This window comes from Pseudophryne corroboree, chromosome 3, assembly GCF_028390025.1.
Source record: "Pseudophryne corroboree isolate aPseCor3 chromosome 3, aPseCor3.hap2, whole genome shotgun sequence".
NCBI lineage: Eukaryota > Metazoa > Chordata > Amphibia > Anura > Myobatrachidae > Pseudophryne > Pseudophryne corroboree.
Genome location: NC_086446.1, coordinates 473163573 through 473184155, shown reverse-complemented (window position 1 = coordinate 473184155; position 20583 = coordinate 473163573). Strand labels below are relative to the sequence as shown.

The window sequence follows — 20583 nt, the reverse complement described above, 5'->3', positions numbered from 1 at the left end:
TGTTAAATTTTAAACAATTCATAATTTCAATAGAACACAAGCTTGATCAACACTAAGAAGAAGCTAGAAAGCGACATTGCTCAGTTACAGTCAGAGGTAGAGGAAGCCATACAAGAAGCTCGCAATGCAGAAGAGAAAGCTAAGAAGGCAATCACTGATGTAAGTGACTTCATGTTTTTTTTAATAAAACCTTATCAAAGCTTGTGGCCAGGGAAGCTTAATCTAATTTGCTGAAGACATAGGGATCTACGTAAAATGATGAAAGTAAGATTAAAAAAATCATGCATATGCCAGGAGTCCAGGGAACCGTGGGTACAATGGACTGTGGAGAGATTGTGAAGACAGGTTTAAATTGCAGAAGTGGCCTAACCCAATTGTTAGGTCTGGGCCCGTACTAAAGAGAGAGATGGAAAATACTGAAGATATGACAGTTTTTCCACTGTTTCTGTTTTTTTTTAAATAGTAAGAAGCTTTTTCTCTTGATAAAAAGGAAGAATGAGAAAATGGTCTTTATACCTTTTATAAATATAAATCATAGTCTCTTTTCACCTATAATGATGTAGACCATTTTCATTAAAATTTTGTTTGAACAGCACCACTTTCCAAAATAATAAAATTGACACATGACCTTTTTGAATGCCTGTCATTTAAACTTCTAGGCTGCTATGATGGCAGAAGAGCTGAAGAAAGAGCAGGACACCAGTGCTCATCTGGAGAGGATGAAGAAGAATCTTGATCAGACTGTGAAGGATCTTCAGCTACGTCTTGATGAAGCTGAACAATTGGCACTGAAGGGTGGAAAGAAACAGCTCCAAAAATTGGAGGCTAGGGTGTGTAGCAAGAAGTGACTCAAGTTGTGAATGTAAAACTAGCTTTAGCGTTACCTGTACAGTATATAATGTTGACCTTTATTATCAGGTGAGGGAACTTGAAAATGAAGTTGATACTGAGCAGAAACGCAGTTCAGAAGCCATTAAGGGTGTTCGGAAATATGAAAGACGAGTAAAGGAGCTCACATATCAGGTGTGTACCTTATGTCACAATATTAGGAATAAATGATAGAATCTTCTACATTGCATGAGGTGATTGTCTCTTATCTGTCTAGTATCTGATTGGCTGATTAGTGCAATTTTTGTACCTATATGCAAAATTAACATATGAGCCATAAAGTCTTCATATTAATGTTAATTGATATTAAGACATTAGGCTCATTTATTATGGCTCATTATTGCTTATTTACTAACTGGTGTATTTATAGAGACCCTTTCAATTTCAATAATTTATACACTATGGCTGCAATTGACTTTCTATCACTTATGTCTATAGTCTGAAGAAGACAAGAAGAATATCCTGAGACTCCAAGATCTTGTAGACAAACTCCAACTGAAAGTGAAGGCCTACAAGAGGCAGACCGAGGAAATAGTAAGTAGTCTTTATGACTGGTATAAAACTTAAGCATTTTTTAGTTGGAATTAAATACACACATATGACTAAACAAAATGGCAACATGATCACTATAAATAATTTTTTAACCTAGTACCAATTTCAGCATTACCTTCATATGATTATAGCGAATATATAATCTATAAATAATATCTTTATACATTTCTTAATAATGTAATTACTAATTTCATTGTCTACAATACTTATGTCATTCTTTTGGAACATTTGTGTTTTGTGTATAAATTGCTACAGATTACCTACATATTGCAGTTCTGCAGTTTCATGACTTTATACTGTACTGTACGTTCATAGTGATCTGTAGTAACTTTATTATTAGTTTGGAAAGTATATTATAATAGGTATTAGTTTGGAAGCCATCACTTACTGTATATACTTGTTTTCATTTATAATTTATTATGTTATCAGATCATATATATTTAAAACTAACTACCTTTAGAGCCTTACAGTATATGTTAGATCTTAGAGGCAGCTTAGATAATGTCATAAGGCAAAGACATAGATTACTCTCTTTTTGTGTTCAAAAACTTAGGAGGAACAATCAAATGCAAACCTGGGCAAGTATCGCAAAATCCAGCATGAGTTGGAGGAAGCTGAAGAGCGTGCCGATATCGCAGAGTCTCAGGTCAACAAACTTCGAGCTAAAACACGAGAAGTTACCAAGATCTCAAAGAATGAAGAATGAAGGAGCAACTGAGCCATACAGTGAATGAAGAAATGCACATAATGTGAAATCTTTGTCACTAAATGATGTCTTAAAATTTCTAGTAATAAATAAATATGTAGAAATTTGCAAGAACTTGGAAGTTTCTGTCTTTTTTCAACATCTCTTCATTTAAAAAAAGCATGCGGGTAGATAGTCTGCATTCTTCTGCAACACAATTTGGGTAGATAATTGAACATACTGTAGCACACCATGGAATAATTATTTTGCGCAGAGAAATGTATTGTTTCATTCCTGATAATTACTTCCACTTAAATTATTATTTTGTGTTTAGAACTTTATTCTAGCCATTAATGTTTTGCCCCTTTTTACACAGCAGTAATTTTTTAGAACATAAAAATGAACCATAATTTTGTTTTTGTGTGATCCATGTTACACACATGAAAAAAGTGACTTTATAGCTTTAATATAACAATTCTACCAAATAAGCACATTCTGAATGCACAAGTAAGTTTATTTTCAAAGTATTTTTTAACATGCAACAGAGTAATTTTTTTTAATTAACAAACCGTTGCATTCAACCAACTGATAGTATTATTTGATCAATGTTTTTACCTAGCCTTACATGATAACTTTAAACAAGACTCTCATGTTCAATGTTCATGTTTTCATACTGCATGTGATAATACATTACCCACTATATCTGTTTTGTCATGAAACTAGAAAAGTTTCCACTTCTGCTCTGCCTGTCATGGACTTACCCATACCCCCACTAAAAAATAATTCTCTAACTTGTTTGAAACAAACAAAAATCACACGCAGTTCAATCTTTTTCACTTTTAATGTGAATACAACAATAAGAATAGTTTGGAGATGTATAGACTTCCTGAAAATTATATAGGGGCTTCACAATTATACATATCTGGAGAGAGATGGACAGTTTGGTGGAGAGATACATGGTTTGGCTGAAGAGATGTGGAATTTTTTTGCTGGAGAGATGGACATGTTGGTTGGATAGATGAACTGTTTGGCTGCAGAGATTGAGAGACTAACTGGGGAATGAAAACGTTGGCTAGAGATAGGGAGTGGATGAAGAGTTTAAGGAATACTGGGAAGGTTGAAACAAATCAAGTGGGTTTGAATTATTTTCAAGACTATTACATCAGAAGTAAGTCCATGACTGTTTAAGCATAGGATGTACTGTTTGAGCATAGGACTTCTATTAAAAGTAGAAGAGGAACTAAGAACTGCAGAAGGATTTGAGAAGTATACAGGAATGTGTACTTCTCAAGGAAGTATACACACACATAATTCCTTTACCATGTACAATCAAACCTTGTCATAATAAGCCAATGCATTGCTGTATTTCTAGTTAGATTGATAAAGATTCTGCAAAATGTGTAGATTTCCCTGAGCTCAGTTACGAAGGAGGAAAAAATTCTACATATCTGGAGGCGTCTGATACCACCTTGGATAACTAATCTTTAAATACAAGAGTGATTTCACCAACACATAATGTCAAATTCTGTATAGTATGTCAGTCTGCATCGGCTGAAGGAATATTCTGTTACCAGATCTGTGGTGTTAAATATTTTACTATAAGTAGATGTCCCTTGATCTGAGCTATGCAGGAAACTAATTTGTGCTTATTGTATATCTGTACAGTGATAATTTCTAAACCCACTATTCAAACTACAAATATACTGTATTGTTTAGTAGAGATGAGCGGGTTCGGTTTCTCTGAATCCGAACCCGCACGAACTTCATGGTTTTTCTCACGGGTCCGAGCAGACTCGGATCCTCCCGCCTTGCTCGGTTAACCCGAGCGCGCCCGAACGTCATCATGACGCTGTCGGATTCTCGCGAGACTCGGATTCTATATAAAGAGCCGCGCGTCGCCGCCATTTTCACACGTGCATTGAGATTGATAGGGAGAGGACGTGGCTGGCGTCCTCTCCATTTAGATTATAAGAGACTGAGAGAGATTTACTGGAGCTGACTAGGAGGAGTTACTGTAGAAGTGTAGAGACTGAGGAGAGAGTTTCAGACAGTTTACTAGTGAGGACAGTACAGTGCAGTTTATAATCCGTTCTCTGCCTGAAAAAAGCGATACACAGCACACAGTGACTCAGTCACATACCATATCTGTGTGCACTGCTCAGGCTCAGGCCAGTGTGCTGCATCATCTATTATCTATATATAATATTATTATATATATCTGTCTGACTGCTCAGCTCACACAGCTTATAATTGTGGGGGAGACTGGGGAGCACTACTGCAGTGCCAGTTATAGGTTATAGCAGGAGCCAGGAGTACATAATATATTATATAGTGAGTGACCACCAGACACACAGTGCAGTTTATTTAATATATCCGTTCTCTGCCTGAAAAAAGCGATACACACAGTGACTCAGTCAGTCAGTCACATACCATATCTGTGTGCACTGTGCAGTGCACTGCTCAGGCTCAGGCCAGTGTGCTGCATCATCTATATATTATATATCTGTCTGACTGCTCAGCTCACACAGCTTATAATTGTGGGGGAGACTGGGGAGCACTACTGCAGTGCCAGTTATAGGTTATAGCAGGAGCCAGGAGTACATAATCATATTATATTAAAATTAAACAGTGCACACTTTTGCTGCAGGAGTGCCACTGCCAGTGACTGACCAGTGACCTGACCACCAGTATAGTTAGTAGTATACTTATATTGTGTTTGCCTGAAAAAGTTAAACACTCGTCGTGTGACTTCACTTGTGTGTTTTTTTTTTTTTATTCTATAAAAATAAAACTCATTCTGCTGACAGACAGTGTCCAGCAGGTCCGTCATTATATAATATATAATATATACCTGTCCGGCTGCAGTAGTGATATATATATATTTTTTATATCATTTATCATCCAGTCGCAGCAGACACAGTACGGTAGTTCACGGCTGTGGCTACCTCTGTGTCTGCACTGGGCAGGCAGTCCGTCCATAATTGTATACCACCTAACCGTGGTTTTTTTTCAGTCTTCTTTATACATACATAGTTACATAGACATCTTCTCTTTATCAACCAGTCTATATTAGCTGCAGACACAGTACAGTACGGTAGTTCACGGCTGTGGCTACCTCTGTGTCTGCACTGGGCAGGCAGTCCATCCATAATTGTATACCACCTAACCGTGGATTTTTTTCATTCTTCTTTATACATACATAGTTACATAGACATCTTCTCTTTATCAACCAGTCTATATTAGCTGCAGACACAGTACAGTACGGTAGTTCACGGCTGTGGCTACCTCTGTGTCTGCACTGGGCAGGCAGTCCGTCCATAATTGTATACCACCTAACCGTGGATTTTTTTCAGTCTTCTTTATACATACATAGTTACATAGACATCTTCTCTTTATCAACCAGTCTATATTAGCTGCAGACACAGTACAGTACGGTAGTTCACGGCTGTGGCTACCTCTGTGTCTGCACTGGGCAGGCAGTCCGTCCATAATTGTATACCACCTAACCGTGGTTTTTTTTCAGTCTTCTTTATACATACATAGTTACATAGACATCTTCTCTTTATCAACCAGTCTATATTAGCTGCAGACACAGTACAGTACGGTAGTTCACGGCTGTGGCTACCTCTGTGTCTGCACTGGGCAGGCAGTCCGTCCATAATTGTATACCACCTAACCGTGGTTTTTTTTCAGTCTTCTTTATACATACATAGTTACATAGACATCTTCTCTTTATCAACCAGTCTATATTAGCTGCAGACACAGTACAGTACGGTAGTTCACGGCTGTGGCTACCTCTGTGTCTGCACTGGGCAGGCAGTCCGTCCATAATTGTATACCACCTAACCGTGGATTTTTTTCATTCTTCTTTATACATACATAGTTACATAGACATCTTCTCTTTATCAACCAGTCTATATTAGCTGCAGACACAGTACAGTACGGTAGTTCACAGCTGTGGCTACCTCTGTGTCTGCACTGGGCAGGCAGTCCGTCCATAATTGTATACCACCTAACCGTGGATTTTTTTCAGTCTTCTTTATACATACATAGTTACATAGACATCTTCTCTTTATCAACCAGTCTATATTAGCTGCAGACACAGTACAGTACGGTAGTTCACGGCTGTGGCTACCTCTGTGTCTGCACTGGGCAGGCAGTCCGTCCATAATTGTATACCACCTAACCGTGGTTTTTTTTCAGTCTTCTTTATACATACATAGTTACATAGACATCTTCTCTTTATCAACCAGTCTATATTAGCTGCAGACACAGTACAGTACGGTAGTTCACGGCTGTGGCTACCTCTGTGTCTGCACTGGGCAGGCAGTCCGTCCATAATTGTATACCACCTAACCGTGGTTTTTTTTCAGTCTTCTTTATACATACATAGTTACATAGACATCTTCTCTTTATCAACCAGTCTATATTAGCTGCAGACACAGTACAGTACGGTAGTTCACGGCTGTGGCTACCTCTGTGTCTGCACTGGGCAGGCAGTCCGTCCATAATTGTATACCACCTAACCGTGGTTTTTTTTCAGTCTTCTTTATACATACATAGTTACATAGACATCTTCTCTTTATCAACCAGTCTATATTAGCTGCAGACACAGTACAGTACGGTAGTTCACGGCTGTGGCTACCTCTGTGTCTGCACTGGGCAGGCAGTCCGTCCATAATTGTATACCACCTAACCTTGGATTTTTTTCAGTCTTCTTTATACATACATAGTTACATAGACATCTTCTCTTTATCAACCAGTCTATATTAGCTGCAGACACAGTACAGTACGGTAGTTCACGGCTGTGGCTACCTCTGTGTCTGCACTGGGCAGGCAGTCCGTCCATAATTGTATACCACCTAACCGTGGATTTTTTTCAGTCTTCTTTATACATACATAGTTACATAGACATCTTCTCTTTATCAACCAGTCTATATTAGCTGCAGACACAGTACAGTACGGTAGTTCACGGCTGTGGCTACCTCTGTGTCTGCACTGGGCAGGCAGTCCGTCCATAATTGTATACCACCTAACCGTGGATTTTTTTCAGTCTTCTTTATACATACATAGTTACATAGACATCTTCTCTTTATCAACCAGTCTATATTAGCTGCAGACACAGTACAGTACGGTAGTTCACGGCTGTGGCTACCTCTGTGTCTGCACTGGGCAGGCAGTCCGTCCATAATTGTATACCACCTAACCGTGGATTTTTTTCAGTCTTCTTTATACATACATAGTTACATAGACATCTTCTCTTTATCAACCAGTCTATATTAGCTGCAGACACAGTACAGTACGGTAGTTCACGGCTGTGGCTACCTCTGTGTCTGCACTGGGCAGGCAGTCCGTCCATAATTGTATACCACCTAACCGTGGATTTTTTTCAGTCTTCTTTATACATACATAGTTACATAGACATCTTCTCTTTATCAACCAGTCTATATTAGCTGCAGACACAGTACAGTACGGTAGTTCACGGCTGTGGCTACCTCTGTGTCTGCACTGGGCAGGCAGTCCATCCATAATTGTATACCACCTAACCGTGGATTTTTTTCAGTCTTCTTTATACATACATAGTTACATAGACATCTTCTCTTTATCAACCAGTCTATATTAGCTGCAGACACAGTACAGTACGGTAGTTCACGGCTGTGGCTACCTCTGTGTCTGCACTGGGCAGGCAGTCCGTCCATAATTGTATACCACCTAACCGTGGATTTTTTTCAGTCTTCTTTATACATACATAGTTACATAGACATCTTCTCTTTATCAACCAGTCTATATTAGCTGCAGACACAGTACAGTACGGTAGTTCACGGCTGTGGCTACCTCTGTGTCTGCACTGGGCAGGCAGTCCGTCCATAATTGTATACCACCTAACCGTGGATTTTTTTCAGTCTTCTTTATACATACATAGTTACATAGACATCTTCTCTTTATCAACCAGTCTATATTAGCTGCAGACACAGTACAGTACGGTAGTTCACGGCTGTGGCTACCTCTGTGTCTGCACTGGGCAGGCAGTCCGTCCATAATTGTATACCACCTAACCGTGGATTTTTTTCAGTCTTCTTTATACATACATAGTTACATAGACATCTTCTCTTTATCAACCAGTCTATATTAGCTGCAGACACAGTACAGTACGGTAGTTCACGGCTGTGGCTACCTCTGTGTCTGCACTGGGCAGGCAGTCCGTCCATAATTGTATACCACCTAACCGTGGATTTTTTTCAGTCTTCTTTATACATACATAGTTACATAGACATCTTCTCTTTATCAACCAGTCTATATTAGCTGCAGACACAGTACAGTACGGTAGTTCACGGCTGTGGCTACCTCTGTGTCTGCACTGGGCAGGCAGTCCGTCCATAATTGTATACCACCTAACCGTGGATTTTTTTCAGTCTTCTTTATACATACATAGTTACATAGACATCTTCTCTTTATTAACCAGTCTATATTAGCTGCAGACACAGTACAGTACGGTAGTTCACGGCTGTGGCTACCTCTGTGTCTGCACTCGGCAGGCAGTCCATAATTGTATACTAGTATCCATCTCCATTGTTTACCTGAGGTGCCTTTTAGTTGTGCCTATTAAAATATGGAGAACAAAAATGTTGAGGTTCCAAAATTAGGGAAAGATCAAGATCCACTTCCACCTCGTGCTGAAGCTGCTGCCACTAGTCATGGCCGAGACGATGAAATGCCAGCAACGTCGTCTGCCAAGGCCGATGCCCAATGTCATAGTACAGAGCATGTCAAATCCAAAACACCAAATATCAGAAAAAAAAGGACTCCAAAACCTAAAATAAAATTGTCGGAGGAGAAGCGTAAACTTGCCAATATGCCATTTACGACACGGAGTGGCAAGGAACGGCTGAGGCCCTGGCCTATGTTCATGGCTAGTGGTTCAGCTTCACATGAGGATGGAAGCACTCAGCCTCTCGCTAGAAAAATGAAAAGACTCAAGCTGGCAAAAGCAGCACAGCAAAGAACTGTGCATTCTTCGAAATCCCAAATCCACAAGGAGAGTCCAATTGTGTCGGTTGCGATGCCTGACCTTCCCAACACTGGACGTGAAGAGCATGCGCCTTCCACCATTTGCACGCCCCCTGCAAGTGCTGGAAGGAGCACCCGCAGTCCAGTTCCTGATAGTCAGATTGAAGATGTCAGTGTTGAAGTACACCAGGATGAGGAGGATATGGGTGTTGCTGGCGCTGGGGAGGAAATTGACCAGGAGGATTCTGATGGTGAGGTGGTTTGTTTAAGTCAGGCACCCGGGGAGACACCTGTTGTCCATGGGAGGAAGATGGCCATTGACATGCCAGGTGAAAATACCAAAAAAATCAGCTCTTCGGTGTGGAGGTATTTCAACAGAAATGCGGACAACAGGTGTCAAGCCGTGTGTTCCCTTTGTCAAGCTGTAATAAGTAGGGGTAAGGACGTTAACCACCTCGGAACATCCTCCCTTATACATCACCTGCAGCGCATTCATAATAAGTCAGTGACAAGTTCAAAAACTTTGGGTGACAGCGGAAGCAGTCCACTGACCAGTAAATCCCTTCCTCTTGTAACCAAGCTCACGCAAACCACCCCACCAACTCCCTCAGTGTCAATTTCCTCCTTCCCCAGGAATGCCAATAGTCCTGCAGGCCATGTCACTGGCAATTCTGACGATTCCTCTCCTGCCTGGGATTCCTCCGATGCATCCTTGCGTGTAACGCCTACTGCTGCTGGCGCTGCTGTTGTTGCTGCTGGGAGTCGATGGTCATCCCAGAGGGGAAGTCGTAAGACCACTTTTACTACTTCCACCAAGCAATTGACTGTCCAACAGTCCTTTGCGAGGAAGATTAAATATCACAGCAGTCATCCTACTGCAAAGCGGATAACTGAGGCCTTGGCATCCTGGGTGGTGAGAACCGTGGTTCCGGTATCCATCATTACTGCAGAGCCAACTAGAGACTTGTTGGAGGTACTGTGTCCCCGGTACCAAATACCATCTAGGTTCCATTTCTCTAGGCAGGCGATACCGAAAATTTACACAGACCTCAGAAAAAGAGTCACCAGTGTCCTAAAAAATGCAGCTGTACCCAATGTCCACTTAACCACGGACATGTGGACAAGTGGAGCAGGGCAGGGTCAGGACTATATGACTGTGACAGCCCACTGGGTAGATGTATGGACTCCCGCCGCAAGAACAGCAGCGGCGGCACCAGTAGCAGCATCTCGCAAACGCCAACTCTTTCCTAGGCAGGCTACGCTTTGTATCACCGGTTTCCAGAATACGCACACAGCTGAAAACCTCTTACGGCAACTGAGGAAGATCATCGCGGAATGGCTTACCCCAATTGGACTCTCCTGTGGATTTGTGGCATCGGACAACGCCAGCAATATTGTGTGTGCATTAAATATGGGCAAATTCCAGCACGTCCCATGTTTTGCACATACCTTGAATTTGGTGGTGCAGAATTTTTTAAAAAACGACAGGGGCGTGCAAGAGATGCTGTCGGTGGCCAGAAGAATTGCGGGACACTTTCGGCGTACAGGCACCACGTACAGAAGACTGGAGCACCACCAAAAACTACTGAACCTGCCCTGCCATCATCTGAAGCAAGAAGTGGTAACGAGGTGGAATTCAACCCTCTATATGCTTCAGAGGTTGGAGGAGCAGCAAAAGGCCATTCAAGCCTATACAATTGAGCACGATATAGTAGGTGGAATGCACCTGTCTCAAGCGCAGTGGAGAATGATTTCAACGTTGTGCAAGGTTCTGATGCCCTTTGAACTTGCCACACGTGAAGTCAGTTCAGACACTGCCAGCCTGAGTCAGGTCATTCCCCTCATCAGGCTTTTGCAGAAGAAGCTGGAGACATTGAAGGAGGAGCTAACACGGAGCGATTCCGCTAGGCATGTGGGACTTGTGGATGGAGCCCTTAATTCGCTTAACAAGGATTCACGGGTGGTCAATCTGTTGAAATCAGAGCACTACATTTTGGCCACCGTGCTCGATCCTAGATTTAAAGCCTACCTTGGATCTCTCTTTCCGGCAGACACAAGTCTGCTGGGGTTGAAAGACCTGCTGGTGAGAAAATTGTCAAGTCAAGCGGAACGCGACCTGTCAACAACATCTCCTCCTTCACATTCTCCCGCAACTGGGGGTGCGAGGAAAAGGCTCAGAATTCCGAGCCCACCCGCTGGCGGTGATGCAGGGCAGTCTGGAGCGACTGCTGATGCTGACATCTGGTCCGGACTGAAGGACCTGACAACCATTACGGACATGTCGTCTACTGTCACTGCATATGATTCTCTCAACATTGATAGAATGGTGGAGGATTATATGAGTGACCGCATCCAAGTAGGCACGTCACACAGTCCGTACTTATACTGGCAGGAAAAAGAGGCAATTTGGAGGCCCTTGCACAAACTGGCTTTATTCTACCTAAGTTGCCCTCCCACAAGTGTGTACTCCGAAAGAGTGTTTAGTGCCGCCGCTCACCTTGTCAGCAATCGGCGTACGAGGTTACATCCAGAAAATGTGGAGAAGATGATGTTCATTAAAATGAATTATAATCAATTCCTCCGCGGAGACATTGACCAGCAGCAATTGCCTCCACAAAGTACACAGGGAGCTGAGATGGTGGATTCCAGTGGGGACGAATTGATAATCTGTGAGGAGGGGGATGTACACGGTGATATATCGGAGGATGATGATGAGGTGGACATCTTGCCTCTGTAGAGCCAGTTTGTGCAAGGAGAGATTAATTGCTTCTTTTTTGGTGGGGGTCCAAACCAACCCGTCATTTCAGTCACAGTCGTGTGGCAGACCCTGTCACTGAAATGATGGGTTGGTTAAAGTGTGCATGTCCTGTTTATACAACATAAGTGTGGGTGGGAGGGCCCAAGGACAATTCCATCTTGCACCTCTTTTTTCTTTTCTTTTTCTTTGCGTCATGTGCTGATTGGGGAGGGTTTTTTGGAAGGGCCATCCTGCGTGACACTGCAGTGCCACTCCTAGATGGGCCCGGTGTTTGTGTCGGCCACTAGGGTCGCTAATCTTACTCACACAGCTACCTCATTGCGCCTCTTTTTTTCTTTGCGTCATGTGCTGTTTGGGGAGGGTTTTTTGGAAGGGACATCCTGCGTGACACTGCAGTGCCACTCCTAGATGGGCCCGGTGTTTGTGTCGGCCACTAGGGTCGCTTATCTTACTCACACAGTCAGCTACCTCATTGCGCCTCTTTTTTTCTTTGCGTCATGTGCTGTTTGGGGAGGGTTTTTTGGAAGGGACATCCTGCGTGACACTGCAGTGCTACTCCTAGATGGGCCCGGTGTTTGTGTCGGCCACTAGGGTCGCTAATCTTACTCACACAGCGACCTCGGTGCAAATTTTAGGACTAAAAATAATATTGTGAGGTGTGAGGTATTCAGAATAGACTGAAAATGAGTGTAAATTATGGTTTTTGAGGTTAATATACTTTGGGATCAAAATGACCCCCAAATTCTATGATTTAAGCTGTTTTTTAGTGTTTTTTAAAAAAACCACCCGAATCCAAAACACACCCGAATCCGACAAAAAAAAATCGGTGAGGTTTTGCCAAAACGCGGTCGAACCCAAAACACGTCCGCGGAACCGAACCCAAAACCAAAACACAAAACCCGAAAAATTTCAGGCGCTCATCTCTATTGTTTAGTGTACAGTCTAGAACGGTGTTTTCTAAACTTGATACTCAAAGCTGCCTGTAAGTCCAGATTTTAAGGATATTCTTGCTTCAGTACAGATAGTAATACCAAAATGAATGAGGTACTAATTAAGTCACCTGTTCTCAAGCAAGGATATCCTTAAAATCTAGACTATTAAGGGGGTTTCAGGACTGAGTTTTGGAAACACTGACCTAGAACAAAGGCTTTGTCAGCTTTTCTGAAACTGATCTTGTTCATATATTTGTCAAATTCTCTAAAATAATTGCAATAAAAATGATCATTGTAGTCATGTGTTTGGGTACTATGTATTTATCCACAGTATATTTACTTCTAATAGTGTCATTTTTTTACCACGTAATTGTACTAGAATGGCATTACTCATGTTAATAAACAAAGTGATAAATGATAATGAAAAATGATTGCTGAGAAAGCCCAACTCTTCATATACTATACTCTCAAACAATAAAATGGCAAATGGTTACACAGTATAAAATAACTCCCACAGCCCACCATACCCACCCACCCAAAAATCAAACAAAAAGAGCAATAAACAACATGAGACATTGATTTCAGACATGTATTTATTTAAAACTTTACAGTATACTTTAAGCAAGAAGGATATAAAACTGTTTAAATGTTCATCATAAAGTTGTTCTCTGGTGATAAACCAGGTGTAATATTGGGCACAGTGGGTTTGCATCCACAGACCATGTTCACCAAGGTGTGAATGAAGTACATAATGTGGGCAACGTTGCTCTGTGCCAGGATGTGCAAGTGTACAGACTATAGGAGGTATGAGGTAAAAGAAGAAGCAAAGTTTATCTTACGGACCACATATTATAATGCCACGTAAGCAATACCAGTTATTAAGTACTTTAAAAACTACATTACTGTAACAGGCACATCCCTCTGTAACACTGCATACAGTGGCATCAGAATAGGGGGACATGGGGGCAGAATGCCCCCCCAAATATGACAGAGGCGCAGGTGGGGAGCGCTTACCTCCAATACCCGCGGTGACTTGTCCTTTAAACAGTCTGCTGCCACACAGCCGCAGCGTGCTATGTTGTGCGCTGTCCAAGCCGACTCTTCCTGGTGCATTACTGGGAGGAGGCATGGATGTTCCAGCAGGCTCAGCATGGCCACGCCTTCTCCCAGTAATGCATCAGTGAAGAGCTTGGAATGCGCACAGCATAGCACGCTGCGGCTGTGCGGCAGCAGAGCAGACTGTTTAAAAGGACAAGTCCCCACGGGTATCAGAGGTAAGCGCTCTCCCCCGCACAGGGGATGGGGATTGGGAAGAACACCAATATGTATGCTTTTCTGTGCCCCCACCAACCTCAAAACATTCTGGCGCCCCTGACTGCATATGCAGTGTCACAAATGAATGTATCATCATTAACACTAGCAAGAAAGCAGACGTACCGAGGTGCAAAACATTTTAGCTGTTGCATTGCAAATTGTAGAAGGTCAATCTGTGAAGAAAGAAAAAATATATTTATTTATTAATTAAGTTTCTTATATAGCGCAGCATATTCCGTTGCGCTTTACAATTAGAACAACAGTAATAGAACAAAACTGGGTAAAAACAGACAGACAGAGGTAGGAAGGCCCTGTTCGCAAGCCTTAAGTTAAAATGTACATACATACAATTAGAATTACCAACATAGAGTTGGATATGTTATTTAGAAACCTGAGATCCATACAATTCGATAAACCAGGTAGATAAAAAAATAATAATAATTATTGCCATTTAAGATAATGGGAGTAAGTTTCTTAAATGCTATTTATTTTATTTATTCCATGGTACTCAATATAATGGGGAGTACAAGCAGGCTGGAAAAATTTACTCCCCATAGTATTCTAGGAATTGAGCTCAGGGGCAAACGCAGGATTTGTAAAGGGGGGTTTTCATCAGACAAATTTCCCCACTTTCAATGGGATACGTTTAATTTGCCGGCTGTTGAGATCCCGGCGATCAGGATACCGGATTCCGGAATCCTAACAACCAACAATGCCGCTAGCCGGAATCCCGGCGCAACAGGGCTATTCCACTTGTGGATGCCCACAGAGTGGCGAGTGCAGCAATCCCGCAAGGGGACTCTGGAGGATGGAGGAAGCCGCTGTCAGTAATAAATACCGAACTTCTATCTACACCTCATTTCACTATGATTTTAGACTTCAGGTGCTATTAATATATTTACATCTCAGGGAGTAATTCAGACATGATCGCCTGCTGCGTTTTCTCACAGCCTGCAATCAGGTCTGAACTGCGCATGCATATGCACCGCAATGCGCAGGCTTGTCGGATGACTGCACCGGGCATTGGTGCATAGCGACAGGACGGTGCAAAAAAAGCGATTGCACGGGCGATCGCAAGGAGATTGACAGGAAGTGGGCGTTTGTGGGTGGTAATTGACCATTTTCTGGGAGTGTCAGGGAAAACGCAGGCGTGTCTGAGCATTTGCAGGGCGGGTGTCTGACGTCAATTCCGGTCCCGGACAGGCTGAAGTGATATCAGCGGCTGAGTAAGTTCTGGGCTACGCAGAGACTGCACAAAATCTATTTGTACAGCTCTGCTACACATGTGAACACACACTTGCACAGCGAAAATACACTCCACTATGGGCGGAAAAGTATCTGAACACAGGACAGCAAAAAAAACACTTGCGAGCGATCAGGTCTGAATTACCCCCTCAATCAAGTAGCCCAGATCCGGCCCTAACCAATATGATGCCCTAGGCAAGATTTTGGCTGGTGCCCCCTAGCACCACAGCTGGTTCTGCCTCTGACCTTGCACCTCTTTCCCAGCACCATCACCCCTCACCCATAGCAGTCCTTGTACCCCCTATATTTTAAATAGGAACAGTTCGCACATTTGACGCACAGCCCAAAAAGGGGCATCTTCTTGCTGGGAAGGGGCATGGCCACACAATAGTAACCCCAATTCCAATTACGCCACACAGTACTGCAACTTTATTCACATTTTATCTTGCGATAGTGTCCATAATTCATATTACATCCCACAGTAGTATCCCTTTACCTTATAAACGTTACTCCTCACAGTAGAGACCCTTATTCACATTACATCACACTGAATTGCTCCTTATTCACATTACACCATACCTTATTGCTCTTTATTCACATTAGACGACACAGTAGTGCCCTTTCTATATGCAGCGCCACATAGTAGAGCCCCTTATACACATAATGCCACACATTAGTAATGCATTTATACACAATTCCACACAGTAATGCCCCTTACACATATGAGACACATTAATGTCCTTTTAAACATAATGCACCTTACACATTATGACAACCTTTATTAATGCCCTTATACACATAATGACACACATACAGTAGTACCCTGTTACACATATGCCGCACATTATTAATGCCCTTATACACATAATGACACACATAGTGCCCCATTACACATATGTTGCACATTATTAATGCATTTTTACATGACACACATAATGCTCCTTACACATATTCTGAACACTACTGCACAACCAACCCCCTCACATGCACACAGCACTCACACCTCCACTAACACTGTGACCTCTGCATCTGCTTGGATACAGATGTGTCCTCACAAATCTTGTATCAATGCTAACAACAGGCACCTTTTTTTTAATGAAATGCATCTTATTTGCATTGCTATGTGGCTAGGATGCACAAGCAGCTTCTGCTGATTAAACTGATATGCAGCATGCCAATATACTGTGTGAGACTGTGGATGTATCTGCATATGAAATGCTACATACAGAATATAGGCATGCCGCATATCATTTTAATCAGCAGAAGCTGATGATGCCCCATGGCATATAAAATGCCCTAGGCAATTGCCTAGTTTGCCTATGCCTATGGCCGGCTCTGAAGTAGCCTACAGTAGTTTTACATATAGATAATTTTTATATTATTATTTACTCTTTATATTTAAATAATGTATTCAATTAGTTATGTTCCCATTAGCTTTTCCTGGTGCTATTAGACATGTCAATTTGGCTTGAAAAATGTGTATAAATATATATATATATATATATATATATATATATATAATGCATTAAGCTAAAAAATCAGTGCACATGTACAAAAATGTTGGTACTGTATACGGTTTGTAAAGCCCTTATGAATAGGAAGCAATGGTTTATTGTAGGGAGAGGTTCCTTACCGAGGTCAGCTAGGAAGGGATCAGTCTGTGTGGTAGTAACATTCAGCGTAGGCAGCCTCAAGACTTGTTGTGACCATTAGCTCTGGTCTACCTGCAACTGGCTGAGAGAGGTCAGTGTGTGTAGCTCTATCCGGCGGGTCCGCGAATCGCGGCAAAATGCCACAAGTGGGTGGAGCCTAATGCAGTGAGTGGGTGGAGCTACACTAGTATGCCACAATTTAGCAATAAAATTGATTTGGTCCATCAAGGGGGGGGGGGGGGGGTGTTCTGGGTACTCAGAAACCCCCCCTGGGTGCACCACTGGAGCTGTATACTTGTGCAAAGTTTTATGAGTACTAACTCATTATTTTACATTTTAAGAATTTCCTAATTGAAATTTTCAAACATATTGATATCCTTAGGATGTACAGTGTCATAATATACAGTATATACCAGTGCTAAGATGATAAAATAACCTGTGGAAAATGTGTAATGTCCTTAACACTGCTGTTTGCAGACAGTCAAACCCTGGGCCTTAGTCAGGTTTGACAGCAAATCAAAAAAGCACACTAATGTGCAAAACCATGTGCACTGCAGGTGGGCCAGATGTAAAGTGCAGAGATAGATAGATTTGGGTGGGGTGTGTTCAAACTGAAATCTAAATTGCAGTGTTAAAGCTGTCTAACATTTGGGGGCTACATGCAAAAGCAGACAGTATTTACCCTGCACAGAAACAATATAACCCACCCAAATCAAAATTTCTCTGTACATGCTACATCTGACCCACCTGCAGTGCTACATGGTTTTTCCCAGTATTGTGCTTTTTTGGCTTGCTAACAAACATAATTAATCCCCCCCCCCCCCCCCCCCCCCCACATACACATACACCTATCTGTAGCTGATGGGGCAGATCAAAGCTAGGGAAAATAGGAGAAATTCAAATGTATTATGTGCCCTGTAACTATGAGCATTTTCCACACTGAAAGTGAGTACTGGTATGACACCAGTTTGCGGGAATACACTGTGCAAATAACAGAAGTCATTCTTACGATAAGTGTCAGAATTTTTATATTGATGTGTGAAGTTGGTCAATATGACTGAGCCATTTACCATTGATTAAAAACCTCTCTAGAGTGTAGGTTATAGGATCTCCTAAATTTAGGACATGAAGAGGAGGAATGGTAAAAAGTACCCCATAGTTCGGCAGACATGTACAATGCACAGATATCTCTTTAAAACTAATTACAAAAGAAGCAACTGACCATATAAAAAGGACATACAATTCTGGTGTCACCTCATGTCCTACCTTATGCCACAAACATTCAGCTGATTGTTATCCCAGTTCTCAAGCAGCAGTGTGCACATACTGGGAGAGAAGCACACAAAATACATGTATGAACAGCAAAGCAAACTGCACTTCTGCACATTGGGGAAACTTCTGGCCCATCTTCCAGAGATGAGATCATCCAAGATAGAGGGAAGAAGGAGTAAGAGGCCATAGAAAGAAGAGAGAGAGAGAGAGAGAGAGAGAGAGAGAGAGAGAGAGAGAGAGAGAGCTAGGGGGGTATTGAAAAAGGTAGAGAGATGAAAAGCAGGGCTAGATAGGAAAGAAAAGAAATGAGGCAGAGGGAACATGGAGAGGGAGGGAGGAAGAAGAAGGGAGAAAGAGAGAGGAGAAAAATATATTGAAAGAGAGCACTGGTAAGAGAGAGTAAAAGTAAGGAAAGAAAGTGAAAATGGATAAGATAAGGCAGCAGGTATTAATATCCTAAATTTCTATTTCCCTGCATCGACCAAGATTTCGTTTTTTCAGGGGTTTTTTGTATTATTTATTCTGGTTTTGTCAGCTAAAATATAGGTTCAATCTACTGGTATTGCTATTGTAATAGTCTATGCCTATCAGAGACTTAGGGGACCATTTATCAAGACCTGGAGAGTGATAAATAGCCCGGTGATAAAGTACCAGCCAATCAGCTCCTAAATGCCATGTTACAGGCTGAGCGGCAGATTTATTAGGCCTGCTGAAGTGATAAATTGCACGGTGATAAAGTACCAGCCAATCAGCTCCTAACTTCCATGTTACATGCTGGGTTTGAAAAATGACAGTTAGGAGCTGATTGGCTGGTGCTTTATCACCTTCCACTTTATCACTTCACCAGGCTCAATAAATCTGCCCCTGGGTTTGAAAAATGACAGTTAGTAGCTAATTGGTTGGTACTTTATCACCACGCTATTTATCACGCTCCAGGGCTTGATAACTCTGGGTATTAATGAGAGACTCTGCAGGGTTCTTCATCAACATTTACTGACAAAAAGTTTAATGTACATAGCCATAAAATCCCTCCATGAGCAATACCCAGAGGAATTAAATTAGCCGTGGAGTTTACCCCATGACTAATTACTGGCAAAAATCCCCACAGGGCGGCTGGAACTGCGAGATTCAGTCCAACTGTAGGGACTCATGCGGGGGGTAATCCCTGCTACTTGGTTCCCAGCTAATTGAATACCCCATTCTTTAATATATTTATTCAGAATATGTTTTAAAACAGGTTAAATAAATATTAGTAACTGTTATTATTAGTTAACTGTTATTATACAAAGCAGCTTTTACTTATGGTTTAGCTGTTCTTTTACAATTGTAAGAAACACATAATGTCAACCAGACGTTTGCTACACATCTATCAATCTATATCTATCTATCTATCTATCTATCTATCTATCTATCTATCTATCTATCTATCTATCTATCTATCTATCTACAGATTTAGGAAATTAAAAATCTATATTTTATGCATCACATCTATCGATATCAATCAATCAATCAATCAATCAATCAATCAATCAATCAATCAATCAATCAATCAATCAATCAATCTCATGTCTCTGTCTATCTATCTATCTATCTATCTATCTATCTATCTATCTATCTATCTATCTATCTTTCTAGCTGTCTATTTATCATCTTACATTTATTTATTTATGTTATATCTATATATCTACATGTTTATATTATATCAACCTAGCAAACACACTATGCAATAGCTATCTATCTAATCCAATCATATCAGTCCATTTATCTCATACAGTAAAAAAATAAATAAAATGAAATAAAAACACACACACACACACACACACACACACACACACACACACACACACACACACACACACACACTATATCATAGCTATATGTTTCTGTCACATATATCTATTTACCAATTGATATCATAATTAGCTGTTTATCTTGTATTGAACTACATATAAGTAGCTGATATCTATCCCATAACATCAGTCATTCTATGTGATATCTATTGACCTGTCTCAGACCTACTGTTATGAAGTTATTTTGTTCTAATTAAACTGTAATCTTTTTATCACTTACTAAATCTCTTGAGTTAAAGTGTAAAGTAGTTTTAGTAATATAAGCAATATTTGCAGTTGTTGCTGGGAAATTACCATTGTAGCCGGTGTGTGAAGTCTCCCACTGGAGGGGTCCTCTACTGTCCTCAGCACTGCTTTCATTGCCTTCTCCTGTTTCAGGGGCTGTCTACAATCTAGGATGCTGTAACACAGACTAACATCAAATCCC

The 20583-nt window shown here is 41.4% G+C and overlaps 1 protein-coding gene and 1 long non-coding RNA gene across 7 annotated transcripts in view; one reads left to right on the top strand and one right to left on the bottom strand.

Moving 5' to 3' along the window:
• LOC135056060 (myosin-1B) overlaps positions 1-2260 on the top strand; it is a 42914-nt gene extending 40654 nt beyond the window's left edge. Inside the window, exons 36-40 of the mRNA XM_063960784.1 lie at positions 34-159; positions 660-830; positions 919-1023; positions 1327-1422; positions 1994-2260. Coding sequence (XP_063816854.1) covers positions 34-159; positions 660-830; positions 919-1023; positions 1327-1422; positions 1994-2146 — 651 coding nt within the window. The 3' untranslated portion in view covers positions 2147-2260. The remainder of the gene's footprint in view (positions 1-33; positions 160-659; positions 831-918; positions 1024-1326; positions 1423-1993) is intronic.
• Positions 2261-13402: 11142 nt separating this feature from the next.
• Positions 13403-20583, bottom strand: part of LOC135056063 (uncharacterized) — a 41994-nt gene continuing 34813 nt past the window's right edge. For 4 of the 6 annotated variants that reach the window (XR_010243880.1, XR_010243881.1, XR_010243882.1 and 1 more), the window contains 2 exons: positions 20451-20568; positions 13403-14310 (listed from right to left, as the gene is read on the bottom strand). This is a non-coding gene — a long non-coding RNA (uncharacterized LOC135056063). Of the gene's footprint in view, positions 14311-17015; positions 17117-18300; positions 18361-20450; positions 20569-20583 lie in introns of all 6 variants that reach the window. The other 2 variants (XR_010243878.1, XR_010243879.1) reach the window with 2 other exon arrangements.